The sequence below is a fragment of the Sarcophilus harrisii genome, chromosome 5 (assembly GCF_902635505.1).
Source record: "Sarcophilus harrisii chromosome 5, mSarHar1.11, whole genome shotgun sequence".
NCBI lineage: Eukaryota > Metazoa > Chordata > Mammalia > Dasyuromorphia > Dasyuridae > Sarcophilus > Sarcophilus harrisii.
The window spans coordinates 151,272,486-151,289,806 of record NC_045430.1 but is presented as its reverse complement, the minus strand read 5'-3'; the positions used below and the strand labels follow the sequence as shown (position 1 = coordinate 151,289,806).

Sequence of the window (17,321 nt, the reverse complement as noted above, 5' to 3'; positions counted from 1 at the left end):
AAACTCTAAACCACTTTTTTCTAAACATCTTATTTTATTCATTAAAATTTCATATATAAATGCAGCATTGGATAAAGGGCTTGTTTTAAAGCCAGGAAGATCTGAGTTCAAGTTCCACATGAAATATATATACTGTCTTTGTGACACTAGGCAAATCACTTAACCATTCAATGTCTAGAGGTGCCTATCCATAGTGGTAGGGGGACCTTCACCTACTGAGACTTTACTGTGATAATAGACTAAAAGGTCTAGACCAGTGGTTTCAAACAAATAGAAATGGTTCTCCATTGGTCACATATTGACTTAGAAAACCATAAATTAGCATTAGTTATATTATACTTTTGTTTAGTTTGTTAAATATTTCCCAGCTACATTTTAATCCAGGTCTGGCTTCGCTCTGCAGTGTTGTGGCCTGCACGGGTCATTGGCCTATTATATTTGACAACTCTGATCTTGTCCATAAAGGCACTCTTCTTTCTTATGGGTATCCAAGGAATAGCACCATTCTGTAGTAAAAAGAGCACTAAATTAGAAGATGTAAGTTCAGTTATATATTTGCCATTACTTGTATTCCTTTGAACAAGTCATTTGTCCTTTCCATCCCTCAGTTTCCTTAAGAAACTAAGACTAGATGATCTCTGGGTTCCTTATCATTTCCATATTCAGTTTGGAAACTGTGAGGCAGGTCATAGACCCAAATTCTTTAATACATTGTATTCCATCATTAACAACTAGGAGAGTCCCCGTAGATGATGGTAATATATAATTGAAAAGACTGGCTAGATCTTTAAAAAGATACAAACTACTTCCTCTCTTTCTTTTTCAAGACTCAATTTGGGTATTATATATCTTTTCTATAAAGCCTTTTCCTGATTTACTCTAACTGAAATAAATCTCTTCAGATTTTTACTTAGATCTCTTGGGTACATTCATTTTATTTTTCCTTTTATTATTAGTGGTAGGAGGAGGAGGAGGAAGAAAAATGTATTTTCTTTTTGTCTAGACCTATGATTTCATTGGTATAAAGATCTCCAAACAGAGAAACACTGCACCAATGAGGAATAACTATTCTGCAATTTAGTCTTAAGATTAAGTGGCTTACATAGAGTCATAAAAATAGAGTGTATATCAGACTCAGATCTTCTTAACTCTAAGGCCTACTGTCTGTGCACTAAGCCATGCCACTCATATATTTCTTATTAATCCCCTCATACACTGTAAGCTTCTTGAAGTTGAATACTATGTTTTATTTTACATTTATATGCCTAACATCTTACAAAGTACCTTGCTCACTTTAGTGGACCAACAATTATTATCATAATAGCAAGGTGTGATTAATATTCATTCTGCTGATTGGAATTCATCAAGAAAAATTTAGGTTATATTCAGTCTATTCTAAAAGGCAAGGAAATGTGTGCAATAGATTTTTTTACAATTTATTTTTTTTAAAGTGTTGACACTTAAAGGAATCTTTCTAGAAAATTCATTTATATAGAATGTTATTCCCTAATAATGCCAGGTAAATGCTGTATTACTGTTTGTATGCATATAGCAAAGCAATCACTATCTATACGGGGCAATTTAAAACAAAAACTGGTTTTAAGTAACTTAGACATAATTTTGAAAACAAGTTACTCCCAAAGCTATTGTAATTAAACAACTTCATTATTAATATGTTCTTTAATTATTAACAATACCATTTGGTGACACACATAGATAATGTACCTTATATGAAAGGAAAAGGAACCAAAGCCCAAAATAACATAGAATTTTTAGTTCAAACATTAAAAAGATAGAAAAGAAAAAAAAGGTTATTATATCTTTTTTTCTTTTAGAGTCATGCAATGAAAAGATAGATATTTTTGGTTCTTGGGTTTCAGCCAGTTATCATATATCATAAATTATATTCATTGTTCTAAGAGATTTAATAAGATACCCAGAGCATTATTGAAGTAAATGGGTTTTTTTTTAAATCTTCAAGTAATTTAAATATTGCTAAGTTTCTAATGATTGTCAAGAGGTTTATTTATCAGTGTTCCTATAGCATATGTAGTTGCATTTAAAATTTTCCATTGCTGTTATCAAACTTTATGGATCCTGAACTCAGCTAGTTGCTAATGCTTTTTTCCCCACTTTATTCTCAAGTTAGGACAAGACCACTTTTTTTTTAGCAGACTAGAATGCTTACTTACTAATGTATAAATTCTCCCTCCTACTTTTTTTTTTTTTTTCTGCCATGACTTTCTTTGGGGACTTCCAGGAAAAGATTCCATGCTGAACAAATTTCAAAGTAATCTGGTCTGTAGCTCGAAAAAACACGTTATTAAGTATGATATTCTCCATAGCACTCTCTCCTAGACAACTTGGTAAAGGAAGACACATGTACAAAGCCTACTAATCTAGGTCTCAGAAGACTGAGTCAAGGAGATTTCAGTCAAGGAAAAGAAAGGGAATGAGGAAAGCTCTAGGTCAAGGGCTTGGTAAACAACTTCATTCAAGGTTTGAAAAGAGGATGGAGAAGGGAAAAAGTGAAGGAGTTGTTAGAAAAGAGGTGAGATACAATAAGGAAAAGAAATAGTATCTCTGAAGCCAGTGGTACTAATGGTACCAATTTAGTACTGGCAGTAATCAACAGTGTCAGAAGCTTCAGAGAAATTCAGGAAGCTATAGACTGGAAAAAAAAAAAAAAAAAAGGCAATTGCACACAACAATTAAGAGGAAATTAATTAACTTTTCCATAATAGTTTCAGTATAATGACAAGAGTTAGAAATCTGATTTTATAGGGAGTACAAAAGTACAAACAAGGAAAGGAAAGCATTGACTACCTAGAACTGGGTAAAGATTTTTAATAGTTTAGGGAAGAAGAGAAACAGTATGGTACTTGGATGGGCCAAGAGTAAAGAATGCAAAAGTTTCTTAAGATTAGAGAGACCTGAACATATATGTCGATAGAAATGAAAGACAGTGGAAGAGATTTAAAATTCATGAAAGAGAAAAATAATTGCTTCAGTAGAATCCTGGAGGATGTAGGAAAGAGAAAAATGGAAGTTGCAGGTGAAAATGATCAGTATTCCTGAAAGTGTAAAAAGGCTTTCTCTTCTATGACCATAGAAAACAGAGAAAGGTGATTGATCCTAACCATTTTTTGAAAAACAGATGAGATAGTGGTGGTGGCTTAAATTTTCTCAATGAAATAAAAGGTTAGACTATCTGGTTTTAAAATGACAAGTAAGATTGTTTTGGGGAGCTTGAAGAGAGAGGAAAATACCAAAATACTTGGTATTGGTACTTTGTGTATAAGGAATTCAGTATAAGTACAATAGAAAAATTGTCCAGCATTAGTGATATTCTATCACTAATACAATCACTAATATATAACCTCTCTCTGAGGTTATGTACCTTAAATTTGTAGTAGATAAAATCACATCTCTTTTGTTTCTTCTTTCCAGTTTTGCTGCCATTGAGTAGAGTAGAGAAATTGGATGGTAGAAGTTCCCTGAATTGAGAGAACTGAATGGTGCAAGTTCCATAGCTGAGAATCAGTGGAAGATTGGAGGCAAGGGATTATAGGGTAATTGATGAAATATTAAAGGGACTAATTTTAGGCACTAAGGCTAGATGTGGAAACAAGCAAAACCCAAGTAAAAGAGATAAACTAGCAAGATATGAATAGATCAAAGAAATAGAAGTCACAGTAGGATAGAATAGAATTAGAGTGAGAAGTTTTAATCTTGAAAATGGAGATATTCTTTTTTAAAATAATATTTCATTTTTTCTCAGTTACATGTAGTGACAATTTTTAACAATTATTTTTAAAAATTTTGAATTCCAAATTCTCTTCCTTTCTCCTTTCTCCCCTTCCTGGGATGGTAAGCAGTTTTATTTCAGGTTATAAATGTGCAGTCATTTCCATATTAGTCATGTAGTGAAAGAAAACTTTCCTCCCCTCCCTCAATTAAAAAAATAAAGAAAGTGAAATATAGTATGCTTTGATCAGTTCTTCCTCTGGAAGTCGCTAGCAAAAAATGATGAAATTCTAAGAAAATTTAAGGTCTAAGTTGTGACTATATTGTTGTGGCAAAAATGGGGTAGATAGATAGGTTACAGAATTGTGTAATGAAGTTATTAGTTGAGTTGATTGTATAGTGCTCTGTACCCAAACATAAATATGCATTTTCAAAACAAAACAAAAATTTAATAAATATATGCTGAAGTCTCCCAGTGATAATAGTGGATGAGAGTGAAAGTGGAAGAACATAGGCCTACTGATACTTTTAGTGAAGACGCTGTGCCTTAAGCTAGAAATTGGTCTTAGCACATAACTCTAAACAAAGATAATTTTTAAAAATCACAGAACTTCTGAGTTAGAGGGAACTCTAAATGGCCATGTAGTCCAAAACTGAAGGAAGGGGAAAACAGTACCCACAAAATTATACCTGACAGGTAGTCATCCAACCTTTGCTTGAAAATCTCCAATGAGGTGGAACCCATTATCTGCTGAAGCTGTCTATTTCACATTGAAATGGCTCTGTTAGGAAAATTTTTCCTGACATCAAGACTAAATTTGGCTTTTTTCAGCTTCCACCCATTGCCCCAGCTTTGTTCTCTGGAGGCTAAAAGAACAAATTTCAGTAATGGATTTGCTAATTATTGTGCCCTGAAATATCTTCCCATAATTGTAAATAGACTGGAGAGAGACTAGACTATGAGACATGACTAGGGAGAGTAAGACAGAATTGTGGGACCTTTGGCCCTCCTAACAGGTGAGCAGTATTCTCAGGTTGCTTTTTCCATGAGGAAAAAGCTGGGGTAAAGAGCTTAAAAATTTCCTTAGTAAAGGATCTTTTTCTGATAAAACCAAACCCTGAAGATCTAAGATTTTCAATGATTTCTGAACTTGAGTGAGACAACAGTTGGGCTGATTTAGAGATTCAGAGAAGACTCTATATAAATTGTCATATAAGGACATGTATCTGTTTCTGTTTTATCCTATATGAAATAGGGAGAAAAGCAACATGATTAGATTAGTTAGGAAGATTACTTTGGTAGCTGTGTAGAAACTAGTAGAGGAGTGACTACGCCTGAGAAATGATTACAGTCCAGGAAAGAGGTGATGAGGGCCTAGACTAGAGTGCTGGTCAGCAAGTTTGAAAAAAGGGCCAGTGTGAGAAAGGCAGAATTGACATAACTGAGATGTTATGAGCATTGAGAAGAAGAAGAAAACAGTCAAAGATACCACTGATACAAGTACAAGCATGTGTTGCTGGAAATGTAGAGGTGGTACCATCTTCAGAAATAATAGCCATAGTAGTAAAGCTAACATTTATCTTGTGCTTAAAGATTTGTGATGCGCACTACTGCTACGTCTCATTTGATCCTTATAGAACCTAAAGGCAGCTAGGGGCAGAAAATTGGCCATGGAGTCAAGAAAGCCTAAGTTCAAATGCTGTCTCAGACATTTACTCACTATATAACCCTGCTTATAAAAACATCTGCCTCCTAGGTTTGTTGAGAACATAAAATGAGATACTATTTGTAAAGCTCTTTGTAAATCTTAAAGTTCTATTAAAATGCTAGCATTTATTTTTGGTCCTATTATTTTCCCCACTTTACAAATAAGGAAAGTGAAACTCACAAAGAAGTTGACTTACTGAGGGTCACACAGCTGGTAAGAACCTGAGATAGGATTCAAACTTTGGCCTTCTCGATCTCAAGTCCAGCACTCTATCTTCACTATGTGGCTTTGCTACACCTCTTAGGGCAGATTTGGGGGAAAGATGAAAAGTTTTGTTTTGGACAGTTTATAGGTCTAGTGAGACACCCCGGTTGAATTGAATGAACCAATAGCATAAACAAAAATAACTTCCGGTGGATTTATTCACTAAACTTCTTTACTAGACTTGGCTATATAGATTTGAAATCTGGGGAGGAGATAAAATTTCCAAGGGAGAAAGTGTGGACAGAAGAAAAAGGAGGGTAGTGGAATTTCTATTTAGGAAATTTATATTGTCTTAATTTTGTGCTAAAAAATAATCTTTTTAACCAAAATTCTTTTCACTTATCAGTTTTCTTTGTAGATTTTTCTCAGTTTTATTCCTGTTCTTTATTTTTAAAGACAATCCATGCTCTTATGGGGAATGCTGTGCAACCTTTGCTGACTTCAGTGGGAGATTCAATAGAGGCCATAATCATCACTATGCATCAGGAAGATTTTTCTGGGTAATTACTTGTTATTAAAATCTGCATATACTGTATGTTATTTTCTGCCACAAACCTCATCCTGGTTCTCATCATTTAGTGCTTAGACTATTAAAACCAATTTCTTTAACTGGTCTTGATTGCTTATCTCTCTCTTTACTCTAATCCAACTGGCATACTACTGCTCAATTAACTTTTCTCATTTAATGCTTGTCACATCACTATCTAATTAAGAACTGACAGTGACTCTCCATCTTCATCAGATTAAGCTTGGAATTTTCATCTTAGTATTCAAAAGTCTTCTGTTAACTGACTCTGTTTTACTTGGGTAGTTTTAGTTCTCATCAGTCTCCATCCCACGTTCCCCTTCCTCATTTCAACCCATAATACAGACTACTGTCATTTCAACTAATGCTTTCTCTCTCCCTAGTAATACAAATCTAGCATTTGCTTCACAACCTAGACCAAGATTCCTATCTCCTATGACACCTTTTTAGACTGATACAAGTACATAATGAGCTTTCCATTTTCTGAATCCATTTGGCAATTTTGGCATTAAAATACAATCTTGTATTTTGTACTGTTTTTGTACTATTCCCTATTATTTTACATATATATGTCTTAGCTATATTTTAAGTTACTAGAGAAACCATAGAATGTCCAGAACTTTGTAGGTTCATGAGTGTTTGTAGATTAGTTTAAAATTACATCTTTTCTTACAATTATAAGAGAAGTAATGTAGTAGAGATCATGAAATTCGGTGAACTTATGCAGTACTGCTCTACAGCAAGTTAACTCAAGCTTCTGGGAGGCAGGGAGGGGAAGTAAAACATACTTGAATCAAAAAACTGCCCTTTATATTTGCTAAGAAAACTTCTAAACTGCCTTTCTTATAGAGCCTTAGGCAGTTTAAAATTTTAAACTATTTAATCTACAGACATTCATATCCCCTCCCTCCTTTCAGTTTGATAATAAGAAGCTGAGTCACTGAGGCTTCCCAGTCAAAGTAATGAGGAATGCCTGCAAAAAGTGAGGCTTAAAAATGTTTATTTTTGAAGAAGTGGGGAGTTATTCATGTACTTGCTGATAGAGGGTATTTTCAGGTGAGCAATTATTACTTAGATATATCCTGTCCACATAGAGATTAACAGTTATGAACCAATTTCTTAAATGAGCTCATTATTTGGATGATTTTTTAAACCTAGGTTCAGCATACCATGAAAAAATCCCATTCAAGCATAAAGTACTCTAATTTTGTTATCAAACCTCTATTTACCATGCCAGAAATGAGTCACTTATGGTTGACAGAACAGTGTTGTGTGCTCTGCAAGTGAAAGATGTTAGAAACTTTAGGCTGGAAGGAACCTTATGAAAGTCCCCAAGGTCAACTCCGTTTCTCCAGTTAGGACTGTCCCTAAGAGACCCAAAAGTGATGGTTGTCTGTTGATTATATTCCCAGAAATGGTTGCGATGGAGATCCTTTACATTATTTTCTTTGGAATGAAAGATGCTGTTCCTAAGACCATAGAGAAGCCTAGAATCATTAGAATTTGCACACATTATCTTGTAGAAATTGTTTGACCCCGTAGTATAAATGTAACCATCATCTTTTATTTTTGACTCAGCCCTCTATTTGTGAAATGTGGCCTTTGTCATACCTCTTTTCCCTATAGAGTAGGCTCAGTCCTCAGGGCATTGAGAAAAGCACACTTTCTTTGAGTGCTAGATGCCAGACTGGTATCTCAAGCCATTTTTAGTTTCCATCATTTCCTCTCTGGCTGATCTGGATTTCAGGATCTCCAGAAACTCATCTTTCTGCAAGATGAAATCAACTCTGAAACTCAGTCGTTCTGAGCACCCCTTTGTCCCTGGGCCTCTCTTCTTCTGCTTAAAGGGGGGAGGGTGTGTTGGACATTTGGCAGCTCCCCCCAGACTCTGTTTAAAGAGGGCAACCAGAGATTTCACCTCATCATTTCTCATCCAGCTGGCCTACCTTCCACCATTTTTAGAAACTTAACATTCTGTAAGATGAAATCTGACCTGAAACACAGAACTCCTCAGACCATTTCCCATCATTCCCCAACCCTGAGAAGTCTCCCCTTCCCCCCATCCCTTCAGCTTCTTTTTATGTGTTGTCTCTCCTCTTTGATAGTGAGCTCTTTGAGGGCAAGGTATATCTTCTATCTTTCTTTGCATCTTTGTTCTACTTAGAATGGTGCCTGGCACACATTAGTATTGACTACAAATAAAGTGTATTATTTTCAATACTACTCCAGTCTGGCTTGCTCATGGTTACCTCACATTAGCTCAGCATAGACTCTTAAGGACATCTCATTAATATACATTCCTTTCTTGGTTACCTTGTCTCAAGGTAAGATTGTGGTGTTTTCCAGAGCACTGAAATACTGTTTTTGCTTCTGTCCAAAAAGGATTTTTTGCATTCTTTTTGCATCTGTTTGATAAATGTGTAAAATTCTTTTAGCAAAGGCCAAAACTTTTATTCCACACTTAGAAATAAAATGAAAATACCTGGCTAAAATAATACATTGGTGAAAACTTACTCACACTAAAATTTGTTCTATCACCCCAATATAAAATGATTTTGTGTGTTCTTTTCTGTTTTGATACTAGGAAGAGGGTTAGAGACCAAGAAGATGCTGGGTACCTAAAAGCAGGCACATTTGCTATCTCACAGGATGGGAAGTTTGAGCATTAAAAGGATGTGAATGATAGTGACTTCAGAGCTTTGTCTGATGCTGATTGATCTTCCCTTTCTGCAAAAAAACTTTGTTTCTGCTCATTTGTCCCAGACTTCCAGGAATATTGCAAGAAGCATTGTTCTTGGAGCATTCATCACTTGGCACCTTATCTTTATAACATCATTGTTTAAAAACAAGCTTTTGCCATTTTCATTAGAACCTCAACTCTGGCAAATACCTTACATGGGCCCCAAAGTTTACCAAGATGCCAAGTGTTCCACTGGAATCTCTAAACAGTCCCGCAGTACATGGCCTATGATAGATGTTTCATTGATTGATTCAAGGGTTTCCCATGATAATATATTTAATTATACAACCAGGCTTCTTGATGTGGTAGCTAGTGCCAGATTATGTTTCTGGTCCTCTAGGAAAATCATTCAAAAGTTGTTTTACATCTACTGGTCAACCTGCCATCTAGGAGAGGGGGTGGGGGGGGGTAAGAGTTGAAAAATTGGAACAAGAGGTTTGGCAATTGTTAATGCTGTAAAGTTACCCATACATATAACCTGTACACATAAAAGGCTATTAAATAAATAAATAAAATAAAATAAAATTTAAGTTAAATGCCTTCCCTAAAAAAACAAAACAAAACAAAAAAAAAAACCAAAAGTTGTTTTAAGATAAACTGTGTGGTTGAAACACGTACCTAAATAGGTATTACATATTATATATATTACATATAAAATAACCTTTTTCAGTTAGTTCAACACTAAGAAAATCCTAAAGAAAACAAGGTCCTGATGTTCACCCCAAAGACTTGCATTGACAACCCTGGCAGTATCTCTTTTAAGAGAGAAACACTGACTAATGAGTGCTATCTATGTCTTACCATTCCACTGGTTTTCAATTAGGACAAAGTCCCTCTTGTTATAACTTAAGTCCATAACTTCTATTTCTGTCTTCTCCTTCAGAGATAAAGAACAACCAATTAGCATTTTTCTTGCAATAATCTTTGCTATACTTGAAGATAGCTAGTAAATTGCCAGAAACCTAGTTTTTTATGTTTCCATCAAAGATTCTACATTTCCATAGCTTGAATATGTTTCTCTGGTCCCTCACCAATTTTTATCACAACTGTCTCAAACATGGATAACACATTTATATATGCATAGGTGTGTTTTTATGTGTGTGTGTGTGTGTGTGTATATATATATATATATATATACACACACACACACACATATATATATATATACCTATTTAACATTGTATAGACAGTCATATTTGTGATTAATTTTTACCAGCTACTTACTAATTTTTGTTTTGACAAAATTTAAAAACAATTTTTGTTTTAATTTATTTCTTATAAATATGTTGTATTCCTTTAATGTATTCTCTATGGAATGAACATAAAGAAATAGAGATATACATACATATACATATAATATGTATATACATACATATAATATGTACATATATAAATACATATATTATTCTGAGGCATCAGATTTGATTTTTACTTTAAATTTTCTATCATGAATTTACCAACACAAGATAATATTTACATAGTGCTTAGTATAGTTCCTGATACATAGTAACCACTTAATAAATTTTTGTTTCTTTATTTCCATTTTGATATATAAGGAATAGAAAAGAGTAATACATTTGTAACTTTGAACTATTACAGTTCAATTTTTATTTTTTTTAATATATATAGAATTTAACACAGTTGTAATAAAATTGCCTTGCTTTGACCTTGTACCCTTCTAAACTTTCTTCTTCATTCTTGTTTTTTTAATATTCCATTGATACTTTTTCTCCTTTTCTTTCTTCACTCAAAATCACCCTTTATTATATTATCCTCCAAAATTTCTATTCAGTAGAAGCCTTTCCTTGTAACAAATAAATACTGTCAAATCTACATATTGGCCTTGTCTGAAATTGTCTCATGGTATACCATTACATGCCAAGAGATAGAAAACATATTTCATTGTCATGATTTTATCTGTTGATCTAAATTAAAGACTTATCATATCCCCTCAGAATCTGGGATGGGGAGGGGGGAAATATATTCCATGTGTATGTTATTTTAATAATTCCATGGTCAAAATTTTATTAGAGAGAAGAGGTTAAAGATTAGAACTGAGCTATCTTTGCCAAAAACATATTTGGGATAGGCAATACTGTCTTCTTTGCAAAATGTATAAAATGCTATTCAAAGAACCATTATAGAAACATTTCTTACCAGGCAAAATGTTGGGATTTAAAATTATAAAGTTGGAATTTCCTTGAGAGATCATCTAGTGAATACTGTACTTAAATCATTAAAGAAAGATGTTCATCTCTCTTATTCATAGTGATCTTTAGGCAAATATCTTCTATAACTTTCCTCAGCAATCTTTTTAATATCAAAAGCAAGATTTCAAATAATAGGGCCAGGACAGTCTTTTATACTTCCTCAACTCATGGCAATAAAAAAAAATGGACCATTAATGCCATTAAAGAAATAATAATATAAGACAGAAACATTAGAAGAAAAACATAAGAGAATGTCAATTTAAGATGTTATCTTTCTGCCCTAAACTCTTTTTTCTTCCAAGCTTTCCTGTTCCTATTGAAAGCACTACCATTCTTCCTGTCTCCCAAATCTATAATCTCACTGCTATGTTTGTCTCCTCATTTTTCTAGATTTTAAAATCAAGTTTATAGCAAAACCTCCCATTTCTAACTCACACATCTTAAATTTTACCTATTCTCTGTCATCGTACAGCTACCATCTTGGTTCAAGCCTTTTGACAAGACTACCATAGGAGACTATCGGCCTCCTAATTGGTCTCCCTACTATCTCAACTCTTTTGCCATTCCAATCTATCTTCTGCACAGTTGCCAAAGGAATTGTCATGGAAGGCAGACTTAACCAGTCACTTCCAATAAACTCTAATGGCTCCCTGTTATCATTAGGATTAAATAGAGACGGCTGTGTTTGTCCTATGAAACCCTTTAAGACCTGATCCTCCCCTTCCCCCATCTTTATAGCCCCATTATACAGTATACTCACAGAAGTTGTTCCTTTTCTCATTTCTGTGTCTTTATGCTGACTATTCACCATCTTGGAATGCAGATCCTCCTCACCTCACTTATTTCATGTACCAACTCAAACATTACCTTCTACATGAAGCATTGTGGATCCCCCCAACTGCCAGTGTTCCCTCTCTCAAATTACCCTGTATTTATTTCATATATATTTCTTTTACACATACTTATATATGAGTCTGTTTTTTCATCCAATATATTGTGAGTCCTTGAGAGTAGCGGCCCTTGTGAAAAAGGGAACCATTCCCTCTCCAGACTAACCATGAACCAATTGCCACCAACAGGCAGATAAAGCCAAAGATTCTGGGAATAGCCCCAGAGTACTGCCATGCTAGTGGCCCTGCTTTCAGCCCATCCACAAAACCTTAGTCCAAGTAAGATCCATTAAGGAGACACGAGCTGGGAATTTCCTCTGCAAGCACTTTAGTTCCTACTTCCTTAGGAATCACAACTGCTAAAGACCCAATGAAGAATATTCTCACTACCCCAATCCTTGACACTAGCAAATGCTTTGACATCAGAAATCATTATGGTTTTTATGAATGGAAATGACATTAAATCAGCTACATTCCATCTTCTTTGCAGCTGTAACTTCCTCTCTTATTGTCTCCACTTGTTGGAATGTGTCCCCCTTGAGAACAGTGACTGTCCCTTGTTTCCATTTGGATCCCCAGTATTTAGCACAATGTGTTGCACATAGGAAGTGCTTACTAAATGATTTTTCATTTCTTCCTTCATTGTTTTTTGTCCTTGTGCCTACTATAGTTATGAATATATGTATATCTGATAATTAAGAAGCATTAAGAAATTCTTACTAATTGATCATCAATACTTGAAATAGTTATTCTTTCTTTTTCAGATCATTACCTAGCTCAGGAAAACCAGATGTCCCTTGCTCTCTGTACATGAAGGAGTTGCAAGGTTTTATTGCCAGAGTGATGAATGACTACTTTAGACACTTTGAATGTTCAGAGTTTGTCTTTGACAACACAGAAGCCATTGCCCAGAGAGCAATTGAACTCTTTGTTCGTAATGCCAGTCTTCTAAGGCCACTTGGTGAAGGTGGAAAAATGCGACTTGCTGCTGATTTTGCCCAGGTAAATGGAACAGGACTGACTTTTTTCAAATTTGAATTTGAAAAAAACCAGTTCCCTTAAGCCTCAGTTTCCTGTCTTAATCTTTATATTTTTTTATTAAAATCCAAGATTTTTGTCATCTTATACTTTTAGAGCTTTGTAACCTAATAAAAAAATGACTGTAGAAATCTAATTAAAAAAAAAAAAAACCTGAAGTCACTCTTTTGGCAGATATGTTTTTATTATTGCATTTTATAAGTTTTATCTTTTAATATTTTAGGATTAAACTGAAATTGCATATACCATATTAAGACCAGCCTTGTCTTTTCAACATAGCATAGTTGTTGTTTTTGTTTCCTTAATGTCTCACAATACCAGTTCTGATTGATCTATGTAGCTGGCAAGAAGATACACTTTAAACCAGTGGGAAGGGACTGCCTGTTGTCATGCAAGTACAAAGAGCTCTCATGTGTTTTTTAAATCTCAGAACCTGCTCATCATGACCATTCCATTTTTAGATCATTCTAGATGAATAAACAGAAGGCCAGATATGTTCAGTACTAATTATTTTATCTCTCTGTGCCCATGCCTAATTTGGAGGAAAAAAAATAGTAGGAATAATATATTTTCTTGATGTCCTGCCTTGAAATAATTATGTGATACATAGGGGAAATGACATTAAACTGACAGAATAATAATAAGTTCATTAGGAAATTGCCTTTTAAAAATTGCAGTGGATTCAACAAAACTATAATAGTAAGAGGGACAAAAGATAAACACTCCATACCCAACCATTCTTTAAAAAAATTGGAGTCAACGAAGATTTTTGTTAAAATCTGGATCAGGAGTAAACTTGTATTCAAGGAAGCTTTTAGTCTTACTAGTCTAAATAATTATTCACATGGATTATTCATAATGATTTGCCAGTTCTTCCCTGCTTATGAAGAAACATAAATGTTAATTTTAGTATTTATTCCCAAGTGCCTCTGAGTGCATGTCTTAGTTTATTATTTCAGTATCCAGAAGATGAGGCTCTGAATGCTCGTACAGGAATGATTTTCAAATTCAACCCTCCATTATAGATTATATGATTTACAAAAAGAGAAACATCTCAGAGCCTAATTTTCAAGGGGGCTGGTTTCCTTGCATATTAATTTGCCCAGCAATTTGTCAATTGCACCTCTAAAATGATAAGCCTGAGGCCACTGTACCGCAGAAAATAGGTTTACCTTAGAAAGTAGGACTCGATAGCCCAGGCATGAAAATTGAAGTGAATTACTGCCATTTAATTGACATATGAGTATCTCATCTTTTTTTTTTTAACCCTTATTTCTTTTATGTTTTTCCTTCTGCAGTACTGGAACCAGATTTCAGGTTTAGAGAATTTAATTTATACATGTTTGATTAATGTCTGCACAGAGTGCCCCCTAAAATATAGACTAATGTATCCAGGATCCATTTAATCATGTATTAGAACTATATTAAGTTATACTCAGAATTGCTTTTTATTCTCCTTTCCCCTTCACTTTCCTCCCTTTTTTTGTTTTTCCTTTTTAATTTTCTCTCCCCTAGGCTCCTTCCCCCACCAGCTCATATGCATTCTTCTCCAGCTGGTTCTTGACTTCCCATTGCTAGAGGCAGCACTTGAAGTCCAATTCGAGTGGCAGCCAGGCAGAAGTTGGCGAGAGCTGAAGTGCTCTAGGAGAGGGAGGAATGGGGTCATCTTGGTTTATGGGGAAGGGAGGGGGAACCGGGGCTTTATTTTCTAAGGAGGTTTGAAGATGGAGATGATCATCCTCAACTATTTCCACCACAGTCCAGCCACACTCTCAGAAACACATTGAAATGCTAAGCTCTTGGATCGGGAGGAAGATGAATGGGACATACAGAAAATGGATTGTGCGAGATTTGTTTTGTCTTTGTTTCTTTCTGGACCCGTTTATCCAAAATATTTCCTGCTCCTTTCCTGTATCTGTGATATTAAATGAAATTCATAATGATCACCAGAGCCCAGTTAGACTTAGCCATCTGTTTATTGTCTGGCTGAAAGTTTTGGTACAGGTAGTAGTAGCTAGGAGTATGCTTGTAAGCCCTTTGACAGATTTGTGAGGCTATAAAGTCTCAGGCTAGGTGTGTGTGTTTGTTGTGTGGTACTGCTAATCAGATTCCCATATTTATTCCTGTGACCCACTTCAGAAACCTCCTGCCATTTGTATTCACTTGTAGAGCCCCATGTAGGTCACAGACACAAGAATGACAGATGGAAGTCATGTTTGGGCTCAGTAAAGAACCTTTGCAAATATTAGCCAGCTTCACAGGCATTCAGAGTATCTTTGGATTGTGTTGTAGCGGGTTTTGTTTTTGTTTTTTTCATTCATCAAACCTTTATTTAGCACTGACTCTGTTCAGCATAGTTTCATAGGCACTATGGAAGTACAGTGGTAAACTCCCTGTGTTGTTCATCTTTAGCTTTCAGAATCATCCAAACTCTTAAATGTATTCACGAACAGGCTTCACCTGGGAGCTACAAAAGCCTCTCAATCTCTTCATTATTAAAGGTCATTGTTGAGAGGTATAAAACAAGGTCAGGGAGGTGCCTGTAGTAGGCAAAGCTTCCTATTCTAGTGGTGTGATATGTTTTCGTGATGCATTCCCTTCTCTCTAGCATTACTACCCTGACCCAGGCCTCAGTAAAAATAGCTAGTATAACTCCTATAATATAGCAGGCCTCTGATTGTTTTTTTATAGGCTTCCTTTTAATTTACCATAAAGATAAATTTTAGGTGCCTCAAAGGAAAATACTTTTACATTTTAAAATATTTATGAAGTCTAAACTTTGGCCCAAACCAGCATTTAGCAGTTTGGAAGGACAGATAATAGAAAGATCACTGGATCTGTCATCATAAAAGTGTGGTAACTCTTCTAATAACTAGCTGTGTGAACTTAATCTAATGGCTTACCTTCTCTGAGCTTTTCTTGGTTTCTTTATCCATAAAAGGTGAATTAGTATATGATGTCCTAATATCCTATGATATTAGGATAGGATAATGGGAATTTAGAGTTGGAAAGAGAGCATCTAGGTCCTGTTTATTTTATAGATTTGTTATGATGAACAAATAAGTTATAGGTCGCCTTACCTTGAACAGGAGTATAAAACTAAACAAATGTAAGCTTGTTGTTATTTATCTTAGGATCTGACAATTCCATTACTGTCCCTTGAATATATTGCCTCCTTCATGCATACCCCAGGATGCTGGCACAAGGAGTTCTGGGTGTCAACGTTACTCAGTTCTGTAGCTCCTGGGCCAACGGGTCCTGCTAGTTCAGAACCTCTTGTCTGTTCTGTTTTCTGGAGGCTCCTGCAGTTTCTTTCTTCCCCCTGGAAAACTGTGAGTTGGGGCAGCTGGCTTAGCAATTGTTTATTCCCTGGCGTTGGTAGCCATTTCTATTTATAGTTTTTTCTGGTGCCCTTTAAATATGTAGTTGCATCTATTTCACTGAGTGCGTATCTATATAAATTTAGGCAAAGAAACTAAACAATCTCGGTTCCTGTTCTAGTTCTAGAACTTTTTTCTCTTCAGAAATGTTAGGCAGGTCTGCCCAGGCAGCATCCAGTAATGCCCCATGATCAACAAGATGACTCTGATGGTTTGGAATCATCTTTGTCACTGGTTGATGGTGTCTGCTACTGTACTTTCAAGGGTAAAGGGGGAGCTGTTGCATTTTCATTTTTGGCCCCTCAATCAATTCCAAAAGAAAACCTATGTGTTTCTATTATCCTTTGAAAGTATCTTCCTTTATTTTTAATGGAACTCTGCCAGAAGATAATGATTTTTCTATACACTAAAGATTTTTTATGGATGAATTTTTTTTTTAATGTAACATTTTGATATTGTTGTTTGGTATAGATTTTTTATGCATCATCATATATTTTACAGTACTTTGGGATCAAATATTCTCATATAGTAATTTGTTCCTTTAGTAATGTTTTGGTTTTTAACATTCAACCCTGCTGAAGGGCTGAGGAAAATAATCTTTGATTTAATCTCTGAAGACACCAAAATCCTTTAGGGTAATTGAAAAGAAATTATTGATAAACTAATTTCATGGTAAGTGTGCTATGTAATTTCATCATGTATACCTATATACATTATGTATAAAGATGTATAATTCATCTTATTTTATGCTTACTGAGGTGAAACAGTGTGATTAGATCCAAACATTCGCTAAGATGACCAATGGGACATAAAATAT

The 17,321-nt window shown here is 34.9% G+C and overlaps 1 protein-coding gene across 1 annotated transcript in view; it reads left to right on the top strand.

Moving 5' to 3' along the window:
- Nucleotides 1–17,321, top strand: part of COG5 (component of oligomeric golgi complex 5) — a 328,255-nt gene that overhangs the window by 293,811 nt on the left and 17,123 nt on the right. The window contains exons 17-18 of the mRNA XM_031938757.1: nt 6,117–6,220; nt 12,851–13,088. Of these exons, the coding sequence (XP_031794617.1) occupies nt 6,117–6,220; nt 12,851–13,088 (342 nt within the window). The remainder of the gene's footprint in view (nt 1–6,116; nt 6,221–12,850; nt 13,089–17,321) is intronic.